The 25,967-nt window shown below is 42.9% G+C and overlaps 1 protein-coding gene across 1 annotated transcript; it reads right to left on the bottom strand.

Annotated features, from left to right (window-relative positions):
* Window positions 1-536: 536 nt before the first annotated feature.
* Window positions 537-25,224, bottom strand: LOC106612694 (G-protein coupled receptor 4). Its single transcript, XM_014214112.2, has 2 exons — window positions 24,823-25,224; window positions 537-2,746 (listed from the first exon to the last, which is right to left on the bottom strand). Exon 2 carries the CDS (start codon window positions 2,234-2,236, stop codon window positions 1,091-1,093), a length of 1,146 nt encoding a protein of 381 aa, XP_014069587.1. The 5' UTR covers window positions 2,237-2,746; window positions 24,823-25,224; the 3' UTR covers window positions 537-1,090.
* Window positions 25,225-25,967: the final 743 nt, after the last annotated feature.

Here is a 25,967-nt window from a genome sequence, read left to right on the forward strand (position 1 = left end):
AGTGTAGACCTGGATCTATTTATTTGTATTTTATTTCACCTTTATTGAACTTGCTCTGTACTGTCACCATTAGGAGTTAAGTCTCCCTGATATCTCAAGAACACCCACCCTCCGCGTGCAACAATGTGACAGTCCCATCGACGGTCCATCAGGCACAGGGCGGGGGAACAGTGGAATTACCCATCATCCTCATTCTCACATCAGGGAATGGTGTGATATTGCAGTGTGAATGTCATTACGTGTGATTTTCAGATATGACTGACAAGACACAAGAAATGTCAATGGTGACATTAATCTTAAGTGTTTGTTATTCTAGCTATTCAAATAGGCACCAACTGCAAGACAATATACAGTAGCCTTAAGTGTATGACAATGAACATTGAAGAAAGACACAGAGACAACACTGTTATCAGGCCCATGGTCAACACTCTAATGCTTTTACGGCAACACATCAACCGTACAGTTGACCCTCCGACTTCGGTTTCCTGACATGATATTTGTTCAATGTACCATTACAGCAGACACAACACAGTTGAAACGATGATATACTTAATTTATTTCCCAGTGAAATTGTCGCACAAAGACACATAGCATTGTGCTTCACTCTCTGGCTGACAGAACACATTTAGGATTTTTGGAGCTGTTACAAGGCATCTGGAGGCTCATTGAAAGAGAAATGTAAACATGTCAAATCCATTGTTAGATAACCTTGTCCCACCCAGAACACATACCTACTATAGATGATGAGGTGGAGAAAGAAACCGTTTGATGGCAAACATCCTTAGTTTCACTTTGCATCACATCTATGCGACTGAACTTACTGTGGTCTTTCTTACGGTCGTCACAATGTACTCGTGGTCAATCTTGATTTGATTATTTTCATCTGTATCAAACACATTTCAATCACAGTTTACCATTTGAGGTACATAATATGAGGTGTCATCCCCAAAACTGATAAAACAGCTCAAAGATTTCACATGAGAATTCTAAAATCTCTCCCACATTCTATTCTACATAAACTCAATCATCCCCCACTTCCACATAGTCTTGTGTTTTCTCATGTCCGCCCATTGCGGATCAGGATGGCTGTTCATTTCTTAACACTGAGTATGGTCATCTGAAGACAGTCCTCTTTGAGGGCCACCAGCTCTGTCTTGTAGGTGCTGGCCTTGACCTCGCTGTACAGGCCCATCTGCTTTTTAGTGGACAGTGGTGTCTCCAAGGTGACAGATCCAGCTGTCAGTGCGTCAGCTGGCGAGGACGAGTTCCGCTTGAAGACCCCCAGCAGGGTGGTGAGCGCGTGACCAACGTCATGGCGTGCGCCCTCGTTAACAAAACAATAGAGGATGGGGTCAGCCACACAGTTCAGGCTGGTGAGCGCCAGCGCCACGTGATAGGCTGCAAACAGGTCCTCCTCTGCGCCACAGTCGCAGGGCTTCTGGAGGAAGAGGATGCTGCGACACAGGAGGAGCACGTGGTATGGCCCGAAGCATAGCAATACGATCAGGATTAGGCTCAGAGCCAGGCGCTTGATCTTGGCCTTCTCGTGGCACTCCGTGGACACATTGCCGCGCACCGCCCGCAGAATGCCCCGGTAAGCACCCAGCATGAGCAGCCAGGGAACCAGGAAACCCAGAAAGGTCCGGTAAAGGTTCATGCCCGCCACCCAGTCTTGCATGGGGTACTTCTCGAAGCAGAAGGTGTGGTTGAAACGGTCCTGGAAGAGCTCGTCGTGGAAGAGGGGTGCAGAGTTGGCCACTATTTCGATGGTCCACACCACGGAACTGACCAGCACGGCGGTTTTGACCCGCCGGACCTTGGCGAATTTGAGCGGGTAGGCCACGGCCAGGTATCGGTCGATGGAGATGCAGCAGAGGAAGGCGATGCTGACGTAGATGTTGGTGTAGAAGATGAAGCCGAAGAGCTTGCAGGAATTCTGGCCGTGAATCCAGTCGTCGTGCTGGAGGAAGTAGTCGATCCATAGGGGCAGGGTGCCGATGTAGAGGAGGTCAGCCACGGAGAGGTTGATCAAGTAGATGCCCAGCTCGTTTTTCTGCTTCACCTGCAAGTAAGCAGCCCACAGAGCCATGCAGTTGGTGGGCAGGCCCAGGACGATGACAATGATGTACAGCGTAGGCTGGAAGTACTGGTCGATCTTCGAGTCCACATTGCAGAAGGAAATGTTGCACATTGTCCTCATATTCTGTAGGTGCATTGTTATTTTGACACTAAGCATTTGCAGGGTCAGGACAATCCGACATGTTGTTGTTAATGAGAAGGAAAGAGGGAAAACGACATTCCGTACAGTGACATTTCCTTCTTGTTGTTGAGTAATTCCTTATATCCAGGCCTGAAAGCAGACGTTTTCTCCAGGCGGGCTTCACATGTCAAACAGCCGTCTCCCATTTCACAGTTGGGTCCCACACCTTTTTCAGAGGAAGAAGACAAGAAGAGAAAAAAAGGAGAAGGGTGAAATAAAACCCCTCTTATTGACAAAGAGCCAGGCCCCCACAAGGACCTCATAAATCTTGGAGAGACTATTGTCCGGGGTCTGTCGCTAGCTGTGGAGAGGGGGGTGGGGAGGTTGATGGGGTGGAGGGGGAGGACCGGGCCACTCTGTGCTGGATGAGACCTCTTCAAAGGCCAACCAACACACACACTTCCTCCAAGAGAGTCAGTGACGATCCATGCCACGCACACAGCCGCAGCAGGAGATCTGTTAACTCAGGCCTCAGGCTCTGCCCACCTGAAACAGAAGAAAGGAGAGCGTGTGAGATAGTGTGTCTTGCTAATTCCAATTCGTTTCAGTTTTCCAACCCAGTCAGTTTTTCACATACAGTTCAGGTTTATGCACTTGAATTGAATTGTCAGATCCATTCAATTCTCAAGTTACTCTATATCAGCTTTCTGCTGCCTATTGTTTCTGGTATGTAGTCTAACGTTGAACTTCCAATACTCCTCACCTCTCTGCTTGTTTTCATGTTGAAGCCATTACTATTTATTCTTAGATCATTCCGGTCTTTCTCAGTTTCTAATATTTTTACTCATAGCGTATGCTTTACACAAGAGTATAATTACATACTTGATACGAAAGTGTTTACTTTTCTATTGAAAACACAGCAATCACCACAGCCACATTCCAAGGTCCTCCTTCTTGAACAGAAATACAGACAAGGGACAGCCCTGTCTTATCCACCTGTCATGATTGGTCCAATTAGTCACAATTCTGATGGAAACTACACCAATCACTAGTAGCATAATATTCAGTAGTGAACAGTGAACAGTAGTTACAGTATGGCCCTGAAAGATACCATGCTAGTCTTTGTAGTGAAAGGAAGGATGGACCACTCCTATGGTGACCTTGTCAAATACAGTTCAATGGGAACACTCCTATTGATATACAGCAGAATAACTGGGTCACAAAACACGTAGTCAGCAAGCCATAGCAAGCCATAGCGTTACGGCTTCTGTAAGTACCCACAATAGGACAGATAAAATGACACAGTCATGGTGACGAGGGACCAATAATGTAAATCATTCTCGTCAGTTTGCAAGTACGTCCGTGTGTGCGTGTGTGTGAGTGTGTTTGCGTGTATGGTCTACGGGTACATTTATCCCTGGGAATACCCCCTAATGACTAGGATACGGAAAAGTAAAAGACAGGGCATGTTAATAATTCAACATAATTCTAGTGTATCCAGGTCACAACATGGTGTAATTCCACTATGTGTTGTATCAAGGTGTCATTTTCCTATCACCATTCAATTACAGGCACATTTGTTAGTTTTCATGGGGATTTACACAGCATGCTTATAGCTATTACACCCTAACCGTCATACTTGCATTGTAAAATAATGTCAAGACTTTTCCCTCTGTTTATTGATTTATCTACCACGGGGAGGAGCAGTGGAGAGGTGCTGAGTAGCAGAGACAGGCTAGAGTAATGCTGTAAGGAAAGATAATGCAAGTAGGCTTCAATTCATCCTCCGAAATGTCTAATGACACTTGCATACATCAGTGCCAGCACTAATATTATGATGGCAGGATTTTACATTCTATGCTGTTGGGGTTATTTTGGTTTTCCCAGATTTAAAGCTTATGTGGATCTGGTTTCTTTCCAGGAAAAAAAATGATGAACACTGACACTGAAGAATGTGGTTTGTGCCTACTGTCAATTTCAGACGCTTATCTCCGAGTGTTTGCATGTGAAGGAGGAATCTTAACACTGCAATGTCAACTACAATATAATGTAGTTGTGATCTTTACCTGACCCTGAGACACAACTGGACTTAACATGCTTGATATTGGGTTGACTTTGAAGTTAATCATGCACAGGTTTTTCTATTAATGCTCACCCTGTTGATTTTACATTTTTACATTATTTGCCTGGGTATATAAATTTTCTATACTTAGACCGTGTTGATAACTCTTCCTTCATGGCTCAGTGACCACACTGATGTTATCATCATACCTGCGCTAGTCTTTTGAAGGTTGTAGGCGTACTGACAACATTCATCAGGTTCAACGTCTTCCAACCGTTTGCCTTGGCTTACAAGCCTCAGCCTGTATGATATAACTCATCAGAAGGGTTTTTGTCCCGTGTCCTCCTACCTCGTCAGTCGAGCCCAGGCCTGCTTGGCTGGATGACCCTTGGAATTGTGCTCCGTCTAAACCTGTGCCATATTGGACGTTATACTAGCCAGTGGTTTGTGAGGGCTTGACATTGTTGGCCACACAGCCTATAGATTCCAGTGGGAGCAGCAGGGAGAACTAGGGGAGCCTGTGCTAACCTGGAACACATTGTGCAACAAAGCGTGGCGTTTGATCAGCTGCCATCTAGGATTATCGAAGCCCCGCCACACAAAGCCCGCCACGTTGGCTGTCGCGCCCAGCACCCCCGCACAATGCATTCGCCCTTCACTCCCATAAATGTGCTTAGCCCACACGTTTTGCTCACTCCTACAAATGTCATTTCCGTTCAACTGATTTTGGTCTGTAGGTCTTTTGTTTACTTTTGTTTCAGAAATTTCCATTGTCAAGGGGGTATATACGTTGGATGTCTTTCCCCGGGTATATTCAGCTATAGCGTGCATGAGAATGTGCTCTTATGCCATAATACAGTGGGTAACTGAAACTAATTGAAAACGTTGATGAATGATGGATCCCAATTTAACTCAGTCTAATTTCACAAAGTCATTGTGAGCCCTACCACGATCTTGGCGCCACCTTTGTGTAGAAGTTATCATGATGTCCTAACTCACACAAGAGTGCTGTTGGTCTGTGCCATTGTACTCTGGTAATTGGGGCACATGTAGGTCACCCTCTATAATCAATGAACAATAGACAAGACTTTTCCATAGAACCACAGCATAACGGGTCTCAAAGCGTGATTAAGTACAAGTGCTCTAACAAGGAGCTCTAATATTACAGGAAGCTCCCAGTGAGCATTTCTGGATGTCTAGCGGTTTAACCATGAGCAAAAGCTGATGGACCTAACATTGTGAGAAAGCTCTCACTCAGACACAAGACGACGGTGTGTTCAGGAGAATCGGAAACTAGCTGGCGGTTTAGCCAAACACTCACATGGACAATGAAACACTGGAGTAAAAGTACTACGGCTAACAATTCAATGCATAACACAACAACACAGGTATATCCAGGACGAAGGAGCCTAGACATGGTCTTCTTAATCTTAGCCCATTAGACTCTATACTGTACCATCATGAACTAGTGATTCTGATATATACAGCCACAGGAAAAACACTAGGATACGGTCTATTGAGATTATTTGGTCAGCTTTGTTGAACTAATCCTAATGCCAATGAAAACAGAGCTTGCACAGTATTGAACTCACTAAACACATAGGCCTTGGTTTGTGTCTTTGTTAAATTTAGGTTAGTGGACCATTAGCTTCAGGTTAGTCAGGAGTCACACAGCTGAAGAACCTCCATCCCCCTGGGTGTTATTTCTTTGAAACATATCAGATAACTGTGATTTATTGTTCACAGTTATATCTACTTGACCAACCTTCGTAGGTTTCATAATGGTGACTTGCGCTCTTTAGATCCAACGACAGTCACCATTTTACTGCACATGAATAAGTGCATTTGTTCAACTGAATTAGCAGTGTTCCCTGGCCAATGTTCAAACGGCACGTAATACTTAAAAACTGACACTGTTCTGAAAACCATTTACCATAATATAATCATTTCATCTATTTTCAGCTCGGGAGAAATTGTCAGTGTTGCTTGGGTTGGGACAGAAAACACAAGGATGTGAGTCTCATTCGGACAGTTCTATCTAACCTTGGCGATGGCTGTCCAAGCCGCACAGCAACCACTCAAAACTATTCAAACTATTCCTTTTCTGATAGAAAAGTAACCCTTTTGGTGAACCCTATGATGAACGGACAATTGAGAAGCTAGGGCCACAACAGACAGTTCATAATCGGTTTACATTCATTTAGCCTATGACATTTTCATAGGGAAACTTTGAGATTGTAATAAACTTCTAAAGTAGAATTTCTTTGACACAAGTGACATAGTAAATACACTCCAGGTAATATATGCTTCAAAGCACAGATCTAAGATCAGTTTTTCCTACTCCTCACCTCAATAGTAGTGACGACCTCACTCCAGATCAGTGCGGATAAGCAATCTATACCATCACCATACTGACCCAACATTACTTAATATTAGCAATGGTAAGGATGGTTGTTCACTCCCTGTAACAGAACCAGTTGGACAAGTGACATTACCAGTTGGACAGTGTCTCATGCATTCACAAGTCTGTGTTTTGGATAGGTCGTCCCAGTAGACGGCCCAGTTTAATAATGAGTGTAAACACATAGGCTTCCTGATGGCCTCGGCGAGGACCCCTCTCTGAGGTCGGGTGGGAAAGACCCTGAATTATCGAATCAGCTGCACAACAATAAACACAGTAGGGGTGGTGAGCACGAACCTGGCAGTGTTTCAATAAACCACCAACAATGCCAGGGAGAGAGAGAGAGAGAGAGGCGCTTCTGTTTCCCCCTCACTTAACACGAGAGAGAGAGAGAGAGAGAGAGAGAGAGAGAATGATGGGTCTAAAATTGAGCTGCATGATTATTCATTCATTAGGGCAGATCGGTGAGAGGATACTACGAGAGGGTTTGGCAGGTCTCCTAAACAGACAACAAACAGAGGGGTCAGCCAAGGGTTATTTGTGTTCGACTGAATGCATAGAGCACAGGGAAAGGTCAAAGGGATCATGTCGTCTGCAACTCTCTGACTCTGGTCTCTGAAGAACTTGGACTTTGTATTCTAATGGGAATGCATTCATCAGCAGTTCCACAAGTGTGAATAACAAATGGGCTCATCAGATAGTCATGATTGTGAGATGATTATTTGAATAATTATCAATCAAAGCACAAAAAATATAAATGTTAAAAACAATGTAAAAAAAATCAGAATAAATGTACATCATTCTGGTATGTGTAATTTCATCCCCAAATACATACTTGATTACCCATTGGTTGGGCAGGGGGTCTAGAGGACCTACAAGGTTTGCCACAAAAAAATTATATTGAAACAGTGTTTTAAGGACTAAATTACTAATCTACTCCCTTTCCTGAAAATCCCACCCCCAATAATTAATTGACAGGTCTGAAACCCTATCAACTCTGTGACTCACATATATCCTGCTCCTCCCCTGACTATCCCACCCACAGTGGTAGATGTGGCCACTGTCTGTGACTTATTCAGAATTCAAGGCACACTTAACTTGTCTCAGCAGCATACACATTTGACGCAACAAGAGTAGAAATGGCTTAATTGGTCGATATTACTTACCAAGCTAAGCAGAGTTGTTTCATTGAGATACAAATATCAAAAACCAAATCAAACATTTCCCATGCATTTTTATTTTGCACAAAGGCGCATACAGGCACAGCTACTGGGCACGCAGTTTTTTGCAAAGGTGCAACCTTTGGTAGGCTGATGGAAGGGCCAGCCACAGAGTCAGAGGCTGCGATACAGAAAAGCAGACATGATGGTTCATACAGGCAACGTGAAAGGATCCAATGAATTTGCTTGTGGCGCACGCAGCTAAAATGATATGTGACAACACCCTGAGTGCATCGGACATTAAACAACGATACAAATGTAACAACGGCACCAGAAAATAGATAAACAATGTTATTTTTCAGGTGCCTTTTCATTTTAAAACAACAGCGGTGCAGCACACGAGTGCTTTCTAACTGCACTGAAGCAAAACTTTAGAGTGGTCAAAACCATTCATCTTGAGGCGACGGGGGAGGGAGTGCAAAATGCAATCTGTTAATTATTATATCATATATAAAATTGGCATATCTATTTTAATACATACTAGCTCAAAACATTACTAATCATTGAAAATGACAAATTACCCAATGGATCATGTTCATTTTCTGGTAAAAAGAGGGTGTAACAAAAACCCAATTTTTCACCCCTATTTTGAAAGTGGGGGTGCAGCTGCTCCATTTGCTCCATTGCTCAACGTTGTTTAAAAGTAATTTGTCAACCTGATGTGGACCCAACACGGAAAATACATTGAATTTTAAGTAAGTCATCAACCAGTACTGTTTTCATCTCATGTCAACCAGCGTTGTAAACATTGAAATTAGGGTAAAACTTCAACTTAAATACATTGACTTAACCGGTTGTTACATCAATCTAATTTCAACATAATCATCAGAATTATGTATACATTTGAATTTCAATGAAAATTCCACAGAAACATACAAAATATGTCTTATCAAATATGATATTCTACATACTGTCAACCACCCCAATACACACTGAGTATACCAAACATTCAGAAAACCTTTCTAATATTGCCCCCCCTACCCTTTTGCTCTCAGAACAGCCTAAATTCGTCGGGGCATGGGACTCTACAAGGTGTCGAAAGCGTTCCACAGGGATGCTGGCCCCTGTTGACTCCAATGCTTCTAACAGTTGGCTGGATGTCCGTTGGGTGGTGGACCATTTTTGATACACACGGGAAACTCGAGTGTGAAAAACCCAGCAGCGTTGCAGTTCTTGACAATGTTTTTAAGTTGACGTTTTAACCTAATTTCAATGTTTACAACGCTGGTTGACATGAGATGAAAACAGTGCTGGATGATGGCTTTTTTCAAATCCAATGTATTTTCCACATCGATTCCACGTCACAATACGTCGACAAATTACGTTGAAACAACGTTAATTCAACCAGTGTGTGCCGTGTGGGTAGGAAATGATATGACATAACTCAAGCTAGCAGCTGCCGCTGACATCATAACTGGTGGAGTGGAAAAATAATATCTAACCAACATAATGCAGATGCTGCCACTCATACGTCTAGCTATGAATCACACATCGTTTTCATCAAAAGAAATGAAAGTCGTAAGAAAGTCGTAAGATTTTCCAACTGCCATTGGAAATAGTACAAGATGAAACCCTGATGAGGGCAGCATAGCTGTCAAACTGTTGGTATCTTTTACATGTACTGCATAAGAGCCATAAGAGTACGTGGGTGTTATTTTCTTAATGTACTGTACCATAACACAGCAATGCTATCTACCGAATGTGGATAAGAGTTGAGAGCTTCTTTAGGTTCAACACATTCGAGCTCATATGTTGTTGTGCTCTCCGGGGAATCCTGCTCTTCCAGCTGGTGGAGAGGCCACACTGTGCTGAGTCTCTGGTGTCACACAACGTCCTGTACCGAACTCAACTGAACCAGAGCTAGCTGACTGCTGAGGGCATCTGTTTTCAAAAACCTCTGTCACCACTGTTTGGAGTATGTTTGCCAGAGGCCAAACTCAGATGTGAAGATACAGGCACTTTGTGTGGCCGCACTGGCCTGGTGATGGCTTTGAAGTGATCTAATGTTCTCCTTTTTGCAACGGTCAACACAACATCTGTTCAAATGAAGAACTGCACGTAGTTTGGTTTGTCACAAGGAAGCCGAGCAGGGTACAACTCTACAAGACCCACAATGAATAGATGTTCACATTCAAATGATTCATATAATGACAAATTCGACATGGCCTTTATCAGGGCTGTGTAAGGTGACTAGGTAACAGGAAGTATATTATAGAAAGTGCCATGTTCAGATTTTCAAAAGAAATCCTTTAAAAGGCCCAGTGCAGTCAAAAAACGTTATTTCCTTGTATATTTATTCACACTACGGAGGTTGGAATAATACTGTGAAATTGCGAAAATTATGATAATGCCCCTTTAGTGTAAAAGCTGTTTGAAAAGACAACCTGAAATTTCAACCTGTTTAGGTGGGACGGAGTTTTGGCCTGCCTGGTGACATCCCCAGGGCGTAAACTATAACATTTGATTTGATTTGAAATGAGTTAATAGACCAATAAGAGTTCCAAACCTCTCTGCCAATAACAGATAGTTTTCACTTTCCCCTCCCCACTCAGACCACTCCCAGACAGTCCTAGCAAAATACTTGCTTTAGAAATTGCTCTTTGCTAAGAAGCTATTTCAGTTTCTTTTTGAAAAACATTTTAATTGAAAACAATCACAGTAAAGTACTTAATTGTTAGCCAGAATGTTTTGTATATTTCATTGTTTTTTAGACAGTGATAGTCAGAAATGAAGGTTACATTTTAATTTTATTTAACCAGGCAAGTCAGTTTAGAACAAATTCTTATTTACAATGACGGGGAAACATATACAGAGAGGAAGGACTGAGACGGGATTGGTACCCACGTCGCCAGTGGTATATGGTCTAGAGGGCTAACCACTAGGGCAGACTCCGGCACAAAAGCATTCCTTTCTTAACGCATAGGTGACTTATCAATGGTTCCCATCTAGTCTAACTGGATACCAGAGTTGACCATGAATATACTTCAAATGTTAGGCTACTCCTTTTACAGATGAGTCATGGTTATATTCTTTACATTAGATTACTGATAACTAGGTGTTTGGATGCTCCTACCAGCTGTGCTTGTATCTGTATTGTACACTAGCTGGAACTGAAAAATGTACTCATAAGAGTACATTACACGGCCAAACAAAACCGCAAGGGTGGCAACAGAGTCATGACCAACATATAGGTGGCACAACAAGAAATCCAAACTTAGTACGGTGGGCAAGAGATAGTTACCATAATTATCGTCACTCACTCTGACCGTACTGTCTTTAAGTATGAGTCGTTGAATGTCATAAGACCAAAGCTTTGTTGTGTGTGTGTGTGTGTGTGTGTGTGTGTGTGTGTGTGTGTGTGTGTGTGTGTGTGTGTGTTTGTCCTTTCTATCAAAGATGAGGCGGTTGGTGAAAATATCAAGATAAAAAGTGCCCCAAACCCAACCAGGAGCAAGAAAATTCTATTTAGCGAGGAACAGCGAGAGGGAGATGGATAAGAGGCGCTAAAATCAGGTCAGGAACACATTCATTACACAGTCTCTACTCTTCTGACAAAAACAATGCTCTACTTTACAGAGGCTGGCTTTTGATCATGGTCTCATCTGTTTCATCCGACTCACTGATCAGCTGAAACGTGGGCTCGATAGGGTCAGCAAATACGTCTTTCATGGGAATGAGATCCTGTTTCTATTATAAGATCATAGGAAGCAACGTGTTTGCTGCTCAATAGACACCCTGGTTTCAGTTCCTATTTCATAGATGTAAACCAGCTCAGAATGGGCGCTGGAGGCATGACGACACAGTAGACTGTTACAGCCTTGCTAACCATAGGGATAGTCTAGGTGTCAGGGCAGTTATCACCGTCTAGATTATGTGGTGTGCTCAGTCATCAACATGCACTTAGCCCCCTAATTAGGATTATGTCAGGATTTTGTCTTGGTAAAGGTCTTAAGAGCAAACATACACATCTCCCATGCAGAGCGCACACACACACACACACACACACACACACACACACACACACACACACACACACACACACACACACACACACACACACACACACAAACTTAGTTCATCATATGTCACACTTTGGCTCATCTAGGTTACTACAGTACCTATGAAACAGAATGATATATATATATATACTGCTCAAAAAAATAAAGGGAACACTTAAACAACACAATGTAACTCCAAGTCAATCACACTTCTGTGAAATCAAACTGTCCACTTAGGAAGCAACACTGATTGACAATAAATTTCACATGCTGTTGTGCAAATGGAATAGACAAGAGGTGGAAATTATAGGCAATTAGCAAGACACCCCCAATAAAGGAGTGGTTATGCAGGTGGAGACCACAGACCACTTCTCAGTTCCTATGCTTCCTGGCTGATGTTTTGGTCACTTTTGAATGCTGGCGGTGCTTTCACTCTAGTGGTAGCATGAGACGGAGTCTACAACCCACACAAGTGGCTCAGGTAGTGCAGCTCATCCAGGATGGCACATCAATGTGAGCTGTGTCAAGAAGGTTTGCTGTGTCTGTCAGCGTAGTGTCCAGAGCATGGACGCGCTACCAGGAGACAGGCCAGTACATCAGGAGACGTGGAGGAGGCCGTAGGAGGGCAACAACCCAGCAGCAGGACCGCTACCACCTCCTTTGTGCAAGGAGGAGCACTGCCAGAGCCCTGCAAAATGACCTCCAGCAGGCCACAAATATGCATGTGTCTGCTCAAACGGTCAGAAACAGACTCCATAAGGGTGGTATGAGGGCCCGACGTCCACAGGTGGGGGTTGTGCTTACAGCCCAACACCGTGCAGGACGTTTGGCATTTGCCAGAGAACACCAAGATTGGCAAATTCGCCACTGGCGCCATGTTCTCTTCACAGATGAAAGCAGGTTCACACTGAGCACGTGACAGACGTGACAGAGTCTGGAGACGCCGTGGAGAACGTTCTGCTGCCTGCAACATCCTCCAGCATGACCGGTTTGGCGGTGGGTCAGTCATGGTGTGGGGTGGCATTTCTTTGGGGGGCCGCACAGCCCTCTATGTGCTCGCCAGAGGTAGCCTGACTGCCATTAGGTACCGAGATGAGATCCTCAGACCCCCTGTGAGACCATATGCTGGTGCGGTTGGCCCTGGGTTCCTCCTAATGCAAGACAATGCTAGACCTCATGTGGCTGGAGTGTGTCAGCAGTTCCTGCAAGAGGAAGGCATTGATGCTATGGACTGGCCCGCCCGTTCCCCAGACCTGAATCCAATTGAGCACATCTGGGACATCATGTCTCGCTCCATCCACCAACGCCACGTTGCACCACAGACTGTCCAGGAGTTGGCGGATGCTTTAGTCCAGGTCTGGGAGGAGATCCTTCAGGAGACCATCCGCCACCTCATCAGGAGCATTCCCAGGCGTTGTAGGGAGGTCATACAGGCACGTGGAGGCCACACACACTACTGAGCCTCATTTTGACTTGTTTTAAGGACATTACATCAAAGTTGGATCAGCCTGTAGTGTGGTTTTCCACTTTAATTTTGAGTGTGACTCCAAATCCAGACCTCCATGAGTTGATAAATTGGATTTCCATTGATTATTTTTGTGTGATTTTGTTGTCAGCACACTCAACTATGTAAAGAAAAAAGTATTTAATAAGATTTTTTATTTCATTCAGATCTAGGATGTGTTGTTTAAGTGTTCCCTTTATTTTTTTGAGCAGTGTATATATATACACACATATTGTTATTATTATTTATTTTTCTGCCCAATTTCATGATATCCAAGTGGTAGTTACGATCTAGTCTAATCGCTGCAACTCCCCAACGGAGTCGGGCGAGGCGAAGGTCGAGAGTCATGCGTCCTCCGAAACATGACCTGCCAAGCTGCGCTGCTTATTAAAACACTGCTTGCTTAACCCGCAAGCTGGCCACACCAATGTGTCGGAGGAAACCCGTCCAACTGACAACTGAAGTCTGCTTGCAGGCACCCGGTCCGCCACAAGAAGTCGCTAGAGCACGATGAGCCAAGGAAATCCCCCCCGGCCAAACCTTCCCCTAACCCAAATGACGCTGGGCCAATTGTGCGCCGCCCCATGGGGCTCCTGGTCACGGCCAGCTGTGACACAGCCTGGGATCGAACCCAAACAATTTAATTTGAATGCAGCGAAACTGAAATCTGTCTTACCCAATTTCTACCAGCATGTCACCATTGCAACTAGAGGTCGACCAAAACTCTAGATCACCTTACTCCACAAACGGAAACACTTACAAAGCTCCCCCTTGCCCTCAATTTGGCAAATCTGACCATAACTCTATCCTCCTGATTCCTGCTCACATGCAAAAAATCAAACAGGAAGTACCTGCTCAATAGGGAAATGGTCCGATGAAGCAGATGCTAAGTTACAGGAGTCACACAGCTGAAGCACAGCGGCCTCCACACCTCTGTGAGTTATTTATTTGATCATATCAGATAAAACTGTAATTTATTGTTTACAGTTACATCTACAGTATTCGACCAACCTTAATACGTGACTTGCGATTTAAATATGCTGACCCTCAACACGGGGGCGCCTCAGGGGTGCGTGCTTAGTCCCTTCCTGCACCCTATTCACCCACGACTGCAACACGATCATTAAGTTTGCTGACGACACAACGGTGGTTGGCCTGATCACCGACGACGATGAGACAGCCTATAAGAAGAAGGGCAACAACCTCTCCATCAAAGTCAGGAAGACAAAGGAGCTGATCATGCAGTACAGGAAACGGAGGGCCGAGCACGCCCCCATTCACATCAACAGGGCTTTAATGGAGCGGGTTGAGAGCTTTAAGTTCCACGGTGTCCACATCACTAAGGAGCTACCATGGTCCACACAAGGTGGTACAGAGGGTAGTGTGTATGGCCCAGTACATCAATGGGGCTGAGCTTCCTGGCATCCAGGACCTCTATAGCACTAAGGAGCTACCATGGTCCACACAAACCAACACAGTCATGAAGAAGGTACGACAACACCTCTCCCCCTTAGGAGGCTGAAAAGATTTGTCATGAGACCTCAGATCCTCAAAAAGTTGTACAGCAGCACCATTAAGGGCATTTTCACTGGATGTATCTTCGCTTGGTATGACAACTGATCAACTGATGTCAGAGGAAGGCCCTAAGAATTGTCAAAGACTCCAGCCACTCAAGTCATAGATTTTTCTCTCTGCTACCGCACGGCAAGCGGTACCAATGCACCAAGTCTGGAACCAACAGGACCCTGAACAGCTTTACCCCGAAGCCATAAGACTGCTAAATAATTAGTTGAATAGTTAACCAAATAGCTACCTGGACTATCTGCATTGACCCTTTTTGCAGTAACTTTTTTGACTCATCACATAAGCTGATGCTACTGTTTATTATCTATCCTGTTGACTGTACTTATCTACCTCGATTACCTCGTACCCCTGCACATCAACTTGGTACTGGTACCCTGTGTATACCGCCAAGTTATCATTACTCATTGAGTATTTACATTTGAAGTTGGAAGTTTACATACACTTATGTTGGAGTCATTAAAACTCGTTTTTCAACCACTCCACAAATGTATTGTTAACAAACTATCATTTGACAAGTCGGTTAGGACAACTACTTTGTGCATGACACAAGTAGTTTTTCCAAAAATTGCTTACAGAGAGATTATTTCACTTATAATTCATTGTATCACAATTCCAGTGGGTCAAAAGTTTACATACATTAAGTTGACTGTGCCTTTAAACAACTTGGAAAATTCCAGAAAATTTTGTCATGGCTTTAGAAGATTCTGATAGGCTAATTGACATAATTTGAGTCAATTGGAGGTGTACCTGTGGCTGTATTTCAAGGCCTACCTTCAAACTCAGTGCCTCTTTGCTTGACATCATGGGAAAATCAAAAGAAATCAGCCAAGACCTCAGAAAAGAAATTGTCGATCTCCACAAGTCTGGTTCATCATTGGGAGCAATTTCCAAACGCCTGAAGGTACCCGTTCATCTGTACAAGCAATAGTACGCAAGTATAAACACCATGGGACCACGCAGCCATCATACCGCTCAGGAAGGAGACGCATTCTGTCTCCTAGAGATGAATGTACTTTGATGCGAAAAGTGCAAATCAATCCCAGAACAACAGCAAAGGACCTTGAAAAGATGCTGGAGGAAACAGGTACAAAAGTATCTATATTCACAGTAAAACGAGTCCTATATCGACATAACCTGAAAGGCCGCTCAGCAAGGAAGAAGCCACTGCTCTGAAACCGCCATAAAAAAGCCAGACTACGGTTTGCAACTGCACATGGGGACAAAGATTTTTTGGGAGAAATGTCCTCTGGTCTGATTAAACATAAATAGAACTATAAATTATGTGGATATATTGATGCAACATCTCAAGACATCAGTCAGGAAGTTAAAGCTTGGTCGCAAATGGGTCTTCCAAATGGACAATGACCCCAAGCATACTTCCAAAGTTGTGGCAAAACGGCTTAAGGACAACAAAGTCAAGGTATTGGAGTGGCGATCACAAATTCACCCAACTTATTGTGGGAAGCTCATAGAAGGGTAGCCGAAATGTTTGACACACATTAAACAATTAAGGCAATGCTGCCAAATACTAATTGAGTGTATGTAAACTTCTGACCCACTGGGAATGTGATGAAGGAAATAAAAGCTAAAATAAATCACTCTCTCCTATTATTCTGACATTTCACATTCTTAAAATAAAGTGGTGGTCCTAACTGACCTAAGACAGGGAATTTTTACTAGGATTAAATGTCAGGAATTGTGAAAAACTGAGTTGAAATGTATTTGGCTAAGGTGTATGTAAACTTCCGACTTCAACTGTATTATTACGTGTTTTTACTTTTCTATCATTTCTCTATCTTGAACGCTGACCTGTATTTGGATGGTGGCCATCTGTTCTTTGACAAAGTCTGTCAATTTAAAGTGACGGACACATTGTTAAATAAAGGTTAAATAAGAGGTCAGCTACCCATTCATCCCATTCCACAGACATTATGATCTGAAATACTGTACTGTCCATGAGATGAAGGGCAAGTTCAGCTGCCATCGCCCTTGGCCCCCATGTTTGCAGTGCAAACCATTGCAGCACAGTGTCCTTAGCTCCCTGCATCACCCCTGTGACTTAATACAGCCTGTGACTGATGAGAGGGAGCCCAGCCCGTGTGCGGTGTCGGCTACAGCAACCTTCACTTGGCCCTAAGCAGAGAGCAGGTATTTAATCCTGGCCTAGCAGGCTGCTCATTTCACGCTTGGCTGGAGAGCCAACGTTGGGTCTCTATAAAGCCCTGGGCAGGCTTCCTGCAGGGAAAATTAATGACTTCAATAAAAGTGCCACATTTTCCATCCAAATTCCCACCGGTGGGTTTTATTGGCTGAGCCTTAATTTGGCCCAATCAGCTTGTTGTGCCGGAAATGAATTATTGCGTGTTGGACTGTGGCCACACTCTGAGCCGAAAACCCTTTGAGGTTCTTACAAGACATCTGACATATCACCCTTTCCTCTCTCTCTCTGAGGTAGGATGCTGAAGTACCAGTCAGCTCCAGGGACACACCGGGGCATTCAAGTTGCCACAGATCAACAAGGTCTGTGGGATTTTTGTAAACGCCAGCACTTTATGAGTCTGAGTAATCACAGCTGAAAGCTGCTTTTGTTTGAGTCTGAATTCAGGCTTTGAAATCCTCCCTGAGCCAAAGTCCCACAAGTAACTGTTATCAGCCTGCTGGTTGACAGGCTTGAAATGGCAGCAGACCCAGAGTACACAGTGGAAGAATGCCACTGACACTTCCTAGACAAAGAAAACAGCTGCCCGCAAGAGGAAATGCACGGTGGTACTACAAGGCGAATGCCAGAGTGCAAATAGATCACTTCAATGAAGAGAGGTCTGGCTCTGGGGTGGAGGAGGTATGGGTGCAGCTGGGGATTTGTCAGTCCCTGTGTACCTTCCTGTTCTGTCCAACTTAGTTTAGTTTAGTTAATTAGTACTGTCCTGGGGGACACAAGCAGCGTGTCATGAGGACATAAAAGCTCAAACCAAACTAAATTATTGCAGATCAAAGCTCTAATTCATACCGTTTGTGTGAAGTCCTTTCTTATAATGCTGGTGACCAGGGCCAGGCATTCAGGCGCCTGGATAGAGAATGAAACCTAATGAGACATGACCGTAATACACAGACTATGGTGCTGTTGTGGGTTGATGAGCACGGTGCTCCCTAGTTCATGTGTGTGTGTTGTCTGTGTGTGCATTAGTAACCAGCTGTGTGATCCCCATGGGAGCTCAGAACCAGAATGAGCTTTATATTACCAAAAAGGAAGTACGGGACGGGTGCCCAAATGAACCATACATTACTTGATTAACGGTCAAGAATACAAGTCCCCAACAAGCTTTCCTCTGTCCTCACAGTGAGAAAGGACACATTATTTTTTATTTTTAAAAAGGTGGAAAGAGGCCTAGCCGACCATAAAAGGTTTTTGTGAAGCGCCAGAGAATCTGAGGCAGTACTAACTCAAATTGGCATGTTTTGCTATGTGTGTTTTTCCCATCTTTTGTTTAAAACACCACTCAAAGTTAGGAAATCCTACAGTTTACAAGCAGCATTCCCCATGCCAGTGAATATGAAAGAAAAACAACCTCTGACAGGAAGGATGGTCCTCGGCCCCTTTAGAAATGGTCCCTCAATTCGATTTTTGGATAGATTAGTTATTTCCACCATCATTTTTCACCAAAACTAAACCAACCCTTTTGCTATGCCAATCCATTGCCCCTCACATTCACAATACAAATCATGTTTGTCACAACAGCACTCATGGATAAAGTACCCTGGATCTATGACTGCACTTTCCACCCACGGAAGAAGAAGTCTTCCTCCTCTAACCCAGAGGCTTTCTACCTATATGATATTTCATCCACATGCACTTACATTTTCAGAGTGCTGTGTAATCGATGGCCTGCAGATTAGGCAAAGTGCTGGTAGCAGGTGCACACAGAGTGCAGACCACTCGGAGGCTTGTATTCCCTCTCTGATGTCTTTGTGAAAGTGCTGACAACCTGACGCCATCTCGAAATGCTTGTTGTCCATGAGGTCATCATCCGTGTCTCTGTAAACACACTATTCTGCCACAGCGTTCCTCTCTTGGGAGGCTGCTTCTTTGTTCTAGCGGGACATTGGAGACACGTGTTTAAATCTTTACACAAAGGTGTACAGAGACACGGTCAAAGAGGTTTTCAAATATCTGTTAGTATTACTTCTTACATGGTAATCCCGTTTACATAACACATCTGAGACACTGAGACAGACCGTACAGTTGATCAATCCCAACTAGGGATGCACATTTCAGTCAACTAGCCAACCCTCATTAAACGGTCAACAAACGGTAAACATCTTCCCAAACAGTAAAACGATGTGACCAACAGAAAATACTATGCATCCTTTCAGGCCCACGGGGAAGAGGTGGTATGGGGAGGGTTTTCTCTGGTTCGCCAGGAGGGAGGGAGGGAGGGAGGATGTAAAAACATTCACGGTTAACAAGCAACCTTGAATGTTTATGGGGGTGGGGGTGTCTTAGGGGATAAGTGGTGGGGGGGGGGGGGGGGGGTGAGCAGATAGAGATATGGGGGAGTGGGGAATGACAACCAACTTGTGTTGCTAGGCAGGGTGGAAAGGGGTGCAAAACATGGTTTCTGGGGGGGAGGGGATAGCAAGCCTATCGTCTTAAAGTCAAAAGGCTATAAGGTTATTATTGAACAAGCAACTCAAGTAATGAAGCAGCTAATAAAACGTAATTTTCAAACATTTGACAAAATGCAATTCACAGGAAAACACAGTTTAAACAGTGAGATGAAAATCTCAGTTTGAAACTTAGAAAGATGGGGAATCTAATAGCAACAACTAACATGGCTAGGATTGTGCCTTTGGCTTCTGGACAATGAAAGAAAGTTGATATGAAAACCAATAGAACCGTAGAGAAATTATGGTTAATGGAATGAAGGTTGGATTTTCACTAGGCTACTATGAAGCAAGGTAAGACATGCCTCATTATTTGAAGTAAAGTAAAACGTTCAGGTTTCAAACAATTATACTGCGTCAAGCTCATGTTGCAAAGTGGTGGGTGACGCGCTGATAGCTGCCTACTGTTGACTATAGCCTATCGAATGGGATGCGTGCTTAAATTACAAGCACCTCTATTTAATCGTGGCCATCAAAACAGTTTTTAACACGCAATTGCATTTAGAATAGTTATTTGTTGCGCAATGCACAATGGCTGGGCTTATAAAAGCACATGTGTTACTCCAATACCAGCTGACAGGTAATAGCCTATTCCTCTCCTCAAACTAGGCTCTGTACAGTATGTATGCTGTGTGCATGTGATAAATAAGATACATGACGACTAACTAAAATACCATTTAGTGGCCAATTTAATGCCACTAAATTATGCAAATGCACCAATAAATCAATATGCATGACCGGTCAAATGTATTTCTGGGCCGATTAACGGTTAACCGTTAACATCCCTAATCCCAATGTTAATAGAGTCAGTTCAGTATGAATTACTTTTCTGAATAGAGCAAGCTGAAATGGAATTGACCCCGACCAAGGTGCTAAACCTGGGATGTCAGAAACAGCAGCAAAGGTCATCAAGCCTGAAAACCAGAATGAAACCTTTGAAATTCTATAATATGAAAAATCTGACTTAAAAATGTAAAATAAGGCATGGTATTGGTCACAGCTGTCATAAAGCAAAAATGAAGAAAAAAAACAGATGGGCATAAGTCCTTTAATATTTGAATATACAAATATTTTCTTTGTTGCTTTACCAATAGAACACAAACAAGCATGGGAGATGTAACTAGATGGATTGTTGCAATGTAAATTCCAGTTAGCTTCATGAGGGTACAGCAAATCTAGGGATATGCCTGAACAATGGGGAGATGTGTCCCTTGAAAGCATTTGGAGCTTTTACAGTAGCATATGTGACTCACCACCTGGATTCGGTCTTATGTAGCAACATTGGAAATTGTGTTTTTTACATTGGATAAAAGTAGAGACTCAGCATTACAAAACAGTATATCATACACTATATTTTTGAGGAACAATGGGAAAGCAATTCTGCTTTGAAAGTTGATGAACTTGTAAACTCACTTTTGAGAAAATGGCCTTTGAATGTTTTGGTATCTAGTGAAGAGCGGGTGTTGTGAACTAAACAATGAACCTAGCTAGATAAACAACGTGTAAGATCACAAACATCATTAGCTAACGAGCCAGCCAGCTGACGTTAGCTAGTTAAACAACAATTAACATAGTACCAAATCATGTTGTTACTACCCTGCATGAATTTGCTGGGACCTAACCAACCAGGTTCAATGTTAGCTAGCTAACCTTAGGTGCTAACTAGCAATTCAAACGGCTCTGGGATACGAATAATAATGTCAGCTAGGGAGCCAGCCAGCTAAAGTTAGCTAGCTAGCTAACCGTACACTTTAGCTTGAAATGAAACAACTTTCTGTCAAAATTAGAAACATGTAATATCTGAAAATGTAGCTAGCTAACGCTAGACTATCTTACCCATGTACATCATCATGCATGATGGACGCGTCTCCCTGTCACGGATGCCATGCCACGGTTGCCCTTAGTTTGAAGATGTAATCCGGAGACAGGTGTTTTCTCCATCTCTTTAGCTATCATAATCTAATTCCACTGATTTCGTATTTACAGATGGCATACAATTGTATTATTAAGGCACATGAAAGTTCACATGTTCCAGTAGGCATTTCTTAAAAATAAAAAAAACATTTAGATAAAAAAAATTAAAAACGTTAAAATGGCTCTCCTGGGTAGTCGTGACTTGCGACATACACCTACTTTCCTAAAACGGGTCACATATGAGCTCATACTTTGTGTGTGGATTTGATGTAGAGTTAGGATGAAAAGTAGGTATGTTGATTGAAAAGTTTCAATGCATCATCATTAAGCTGAAAATCCAACTCCTTCAACAAGAGACTTGAAAACATGTCAAAAGTATTTTCATGGCATATTCTCAGTGGACCTCAGTGGCCTTCACAACAAATTAGAGACTACAGTCCAATGACAACACCTAAGCAGGCAATCCAGCTCTGCCTGGAAAACAATATCCAATTAGACCAAGCTGTGGTTGGGCCGGCTGAGGCTCCCCGCTCGTTATTTGACGATAACCACTTCACTTGTCAGGCTATTAAAGGTGCACTGTGCAGAAATCATTCCGTCTTTTCCTGGTTTCTAAAATTCGAATAGTTCACCTAATATCAGTTCATGTGACAAAACAAAAAAGTATAGTGTAGAGAAGAATCATTGTCTATCTAAACCGCTGTGAAATATATTTTCCACAACTACAAATATTGTATTTTCAGCTGTTTGAAGCTGGTGTACAAAACCTAAAGTAAAACTCACAAAAAACGAAAGCATAGAAATAGCACACATAGAACAGCTCTACCAGTTCTTAGACTTACTTTCTATGATAATGACAGATCTATTACATATATTTCTATGTGAATTTGGTCAGGTCGCCCAAAAAGTTACATATTGCAGCTTTAAGTGTCCATGCTTATCACACGTCCCCCGTGTGAGACTGTGAGCAATCAAGTGGCTCTAGCTCGGCTAGATTAAATGTGTGAGTGCTTCCCCCTTCAGTGACCTTGGATACTGAGGACCCAGCCCCAGAGAGAAAGGCCTGCAAGCAGGCAGGCAGAGGCAGGAGGACTAGCTACTGAATGAACCCTCATGAGTGGTTGACCTGGAAGAGATCAACCACCAGTCATTGTGTGTGGACATGATTTAATATGATACCATGAAAACACAGTCAATGAGGCAGTAAAACCCTCCCCAGCTCCGTTTCAGTGGGGTACAGTACACTACAGTAGGTACAGTGCCAGCATACAACCCAATACACAGTGAGTGCATAAGAAGAGTACTGTACTATAACTCACCAAGTTAAAGGGATATCATTTTTATATATTTTGATATTTGTTTCCAGTCTATGGACCAGGAGTGACTGTAACATTGATCCCACAATGCTCATGCTGCTAATTGTTTGCAGTGGCAAGTGTAACTAAACCAAAGTGTGGATTGCAGACATTCGTTGTCCATACACCACTTTCAAGGTAAGGAAACTAATGTAAAAAAAAAGAAAATCTAAATTGCTGATCTATCCCTTTTTAAGCTAGGATTTGAAAGGATGTACCCGATTAAACGTATGAGGTATTGTGGAGAGTATCAGTGGCGTGTATTCATGGTTGCCAAGGGAAGCCAGGCTTCCCCCAAAAATGTACCAATAATTTGTTTTATTAAATAATTTAGCGTTCATCTCTCTGTGTTTCATAATTGTCCTTCAATTTGCAAGAGGCTGAATGTATCTCACTGGAGAAAGCATCTGAGCGAGCGAAACTGCGCCCCTCTGTCTCTGCAGCCCATCTATCTGATGCTGTCTGTTCAAAACTAGTATAATATTGTTGCCGCCTGTAGCACTGAATGCAAGGGATGCCAGCAAGCATTTGGCCTCCCTTGATAAGAAAATGATACAATAATAGCCAATCAGCGTTGAGCTAAACTGAGTGAGCTCAACTCTGAATGGTCCTGTTGCATCAATCAAAAGCCAAACGTTATTGACATCTCGTTATGTTGTTGTCTTCCAGTGGGCATATACACATCTAGCAAACCAAATGTTGTGAGTTTGAATGTTATAACGGCCAAATTTTGCATTGTAGCTAATTAGCAACTTTTCAACAACTTGCTACTTTTTAGCTACATATAATACAAATTGTAATTCGTAACATATCATACGAAATGGGTCATGGACATCCACAAACTAATACATACCATACGAAATGTAACATATCATACTAAATAATACGAAATGCTCTGAGACCAGTTTGCAGCCAGCGTCAGTCTTTGTGGACTCCACCAGACAGATGTTGCTCTCTGGTTTTGTGATGAAACAAAGGTGTGGCTTATGAACTAACAGGTTCTCGAGCAAAGAACGCACATATCACAACACGTAGGGTTGGTGTAATATGGCTTTTTTTATGGCTTGGCTTCCCCACTGATTTTACCCACGCATCGCTACTGGAGAGTATAAACCTGTAAAGGCCTACAATGTTTGAATAAATGGCTTATAAAAGCACGGAAAGTGAGCAGTAGCAGTTAATTGCAGCGCTTTGGTAAGACGACACCGTCTATAAGCCAGTGTAAATCATTCCAGAGCTTTTAGCAAACCACACTGTTATATGTGAGTCTTGAAGGTCAGTAGCTCAACCCGTTAAAGGGTAATCGTTTCTCCTTGTTCAGAAATGGGAATTAGTTGAATACAATACAGAGTTTTTAAAGGGTGAGATTCTGCTGTAAATACTACAACCATCAATGCAGCCAATGATCATTTTGAAGAAGGAACAAGACGTTACATTGTGCTGAATGTTTACAGAAAAGACCCCCAATGTGCATTGGACTTGACACCATTAATACTCAATTGAATATGTTTTTGTATAGCAGGAGAGCAATTCTCTTAAGGACGTGCTTTCAATTAACTGTTTTTGCTACTGTTAAATAAGTAGAGATAGTAAAACCTTTAAATAAAGTTACTATAAATGCTGCCAATATAGTACTTTCATTTTCACGTTTCACTAGACCCATCAACAATTGCAAATGTTATCTTATCAGGAATTCACACTATTACGTTACTTTCGATAGGCCTACCCTAAATAGATATAGATAGATAGAAAACAGAGAGATCTATTAAAATAAAAAGGCAATGATACATGTAATTACGGTACAAAACATATGCCTAAAATAAATGCCCATCCTTTCTCAAGCAGGTGATAACAGGAGCGCGCACTTCTAAAGTCTAGATTGGCATTTATAGTTTACATTAAATACACGGTGGAACACTTACATTCAGGTAGGTTCGGTGTCAATTTACCTCCACTACATTGTCTATAGTACAACTGATTCGTTGAGTTAACTGTGTATTCCTCCGAAAATACACTCCTTATTCCTCCGAGAGAGAGTCCGGCGATGTGTCGACTTCTTCTTTGCTCACCTTGTAGATGGCGCCACTGGGACACTGCACTCGCGGTACGCGTCTGCAATCTGCACATTGTAGTCTATCTGGCAGAATGCTTCATATTTGCCATCAGTTGTTTATCGGACATTGCATTTCTTTAACTTCTGTGGAAAACCCCAACAAGTAATTGAGAGGGAAAATAGAGAGTAAGAGCGAGAGAGTGAGAGAAAAAGTGCGTGCTTATATGAGAGGGCGTGCCTTCGTGTGTGAGACAGAAAGATAGATAGAGAGATTCAATTGCTGCCATGAACAGGACATCAATTATTGTAAAGTAATGGTCAACACCAAAACAGGGATCCAGTGTGAAATGAAACCTGTTGAAATCATGGCCCGTCTTTCTGTACATCACACTAAAAGGCCTCCATCCTAGCAACAACTAAGTCATTACAGTCCATTGAAAGAGCTACCTTCCTCATTTTATGATGCATAGCTCCATTTCAGAAAAATTCATCGTGGGGGGGGAGAGTAGGTTTACAGGAAGACTAACATTTTTGTTAACTTTTCATCCACTGATAAAGTATATTCCAGGGGTGCAATTTTCACTGGGGACAGGGGTCATGCCCCTCACACACACCTCACACATTCTGCGTTTTAGTCACCCACAGTTTTATCATTGCAATGTGATAAAAAAAAGCGGCAACTTGGGCTTTAAGACCATGCGGACGCCTCCAAGCGGTGTGGTAGGCTGTTTGGCGTGTTCAGCTGACTGGATTTGGGATGGTCCTGACACCACAGAGCGGGCTGACATGCTGGATGAAGGAAAAGCTTCTGGAAGGCTGGCTGGACCAGCATGGGAGAGTTGAGCAAAGTTCAGTGTGTATGTATTGCGCTCTTTCACGAGTTGTAAAAGAAAGCAGAGCAGAGACTGGCTACTCTTTAGTTTAATGATGTAGCTGGCAAGGTAACTTCTGTTTAACTTAACAGAAAAAAACTAAACTAGTGTTTATTCGCAGTGCTAAGCTAGTATTGTAACT

The sequence above is a fragment of the Salmo salar genome, chromosome ssa09, assembly GCF_905237065.1.
Source record: "Salmo salar chromosome ssa09, Ssal_v3.1, whole genome shotgun sequence".
Taxonomy (NCBI): domain Eukaryota; kingdom Metazoa; phylum Chordata; class Actinopteri; order Salmoniformes; family Salmonidae; genus Salmo; species Salmo salar.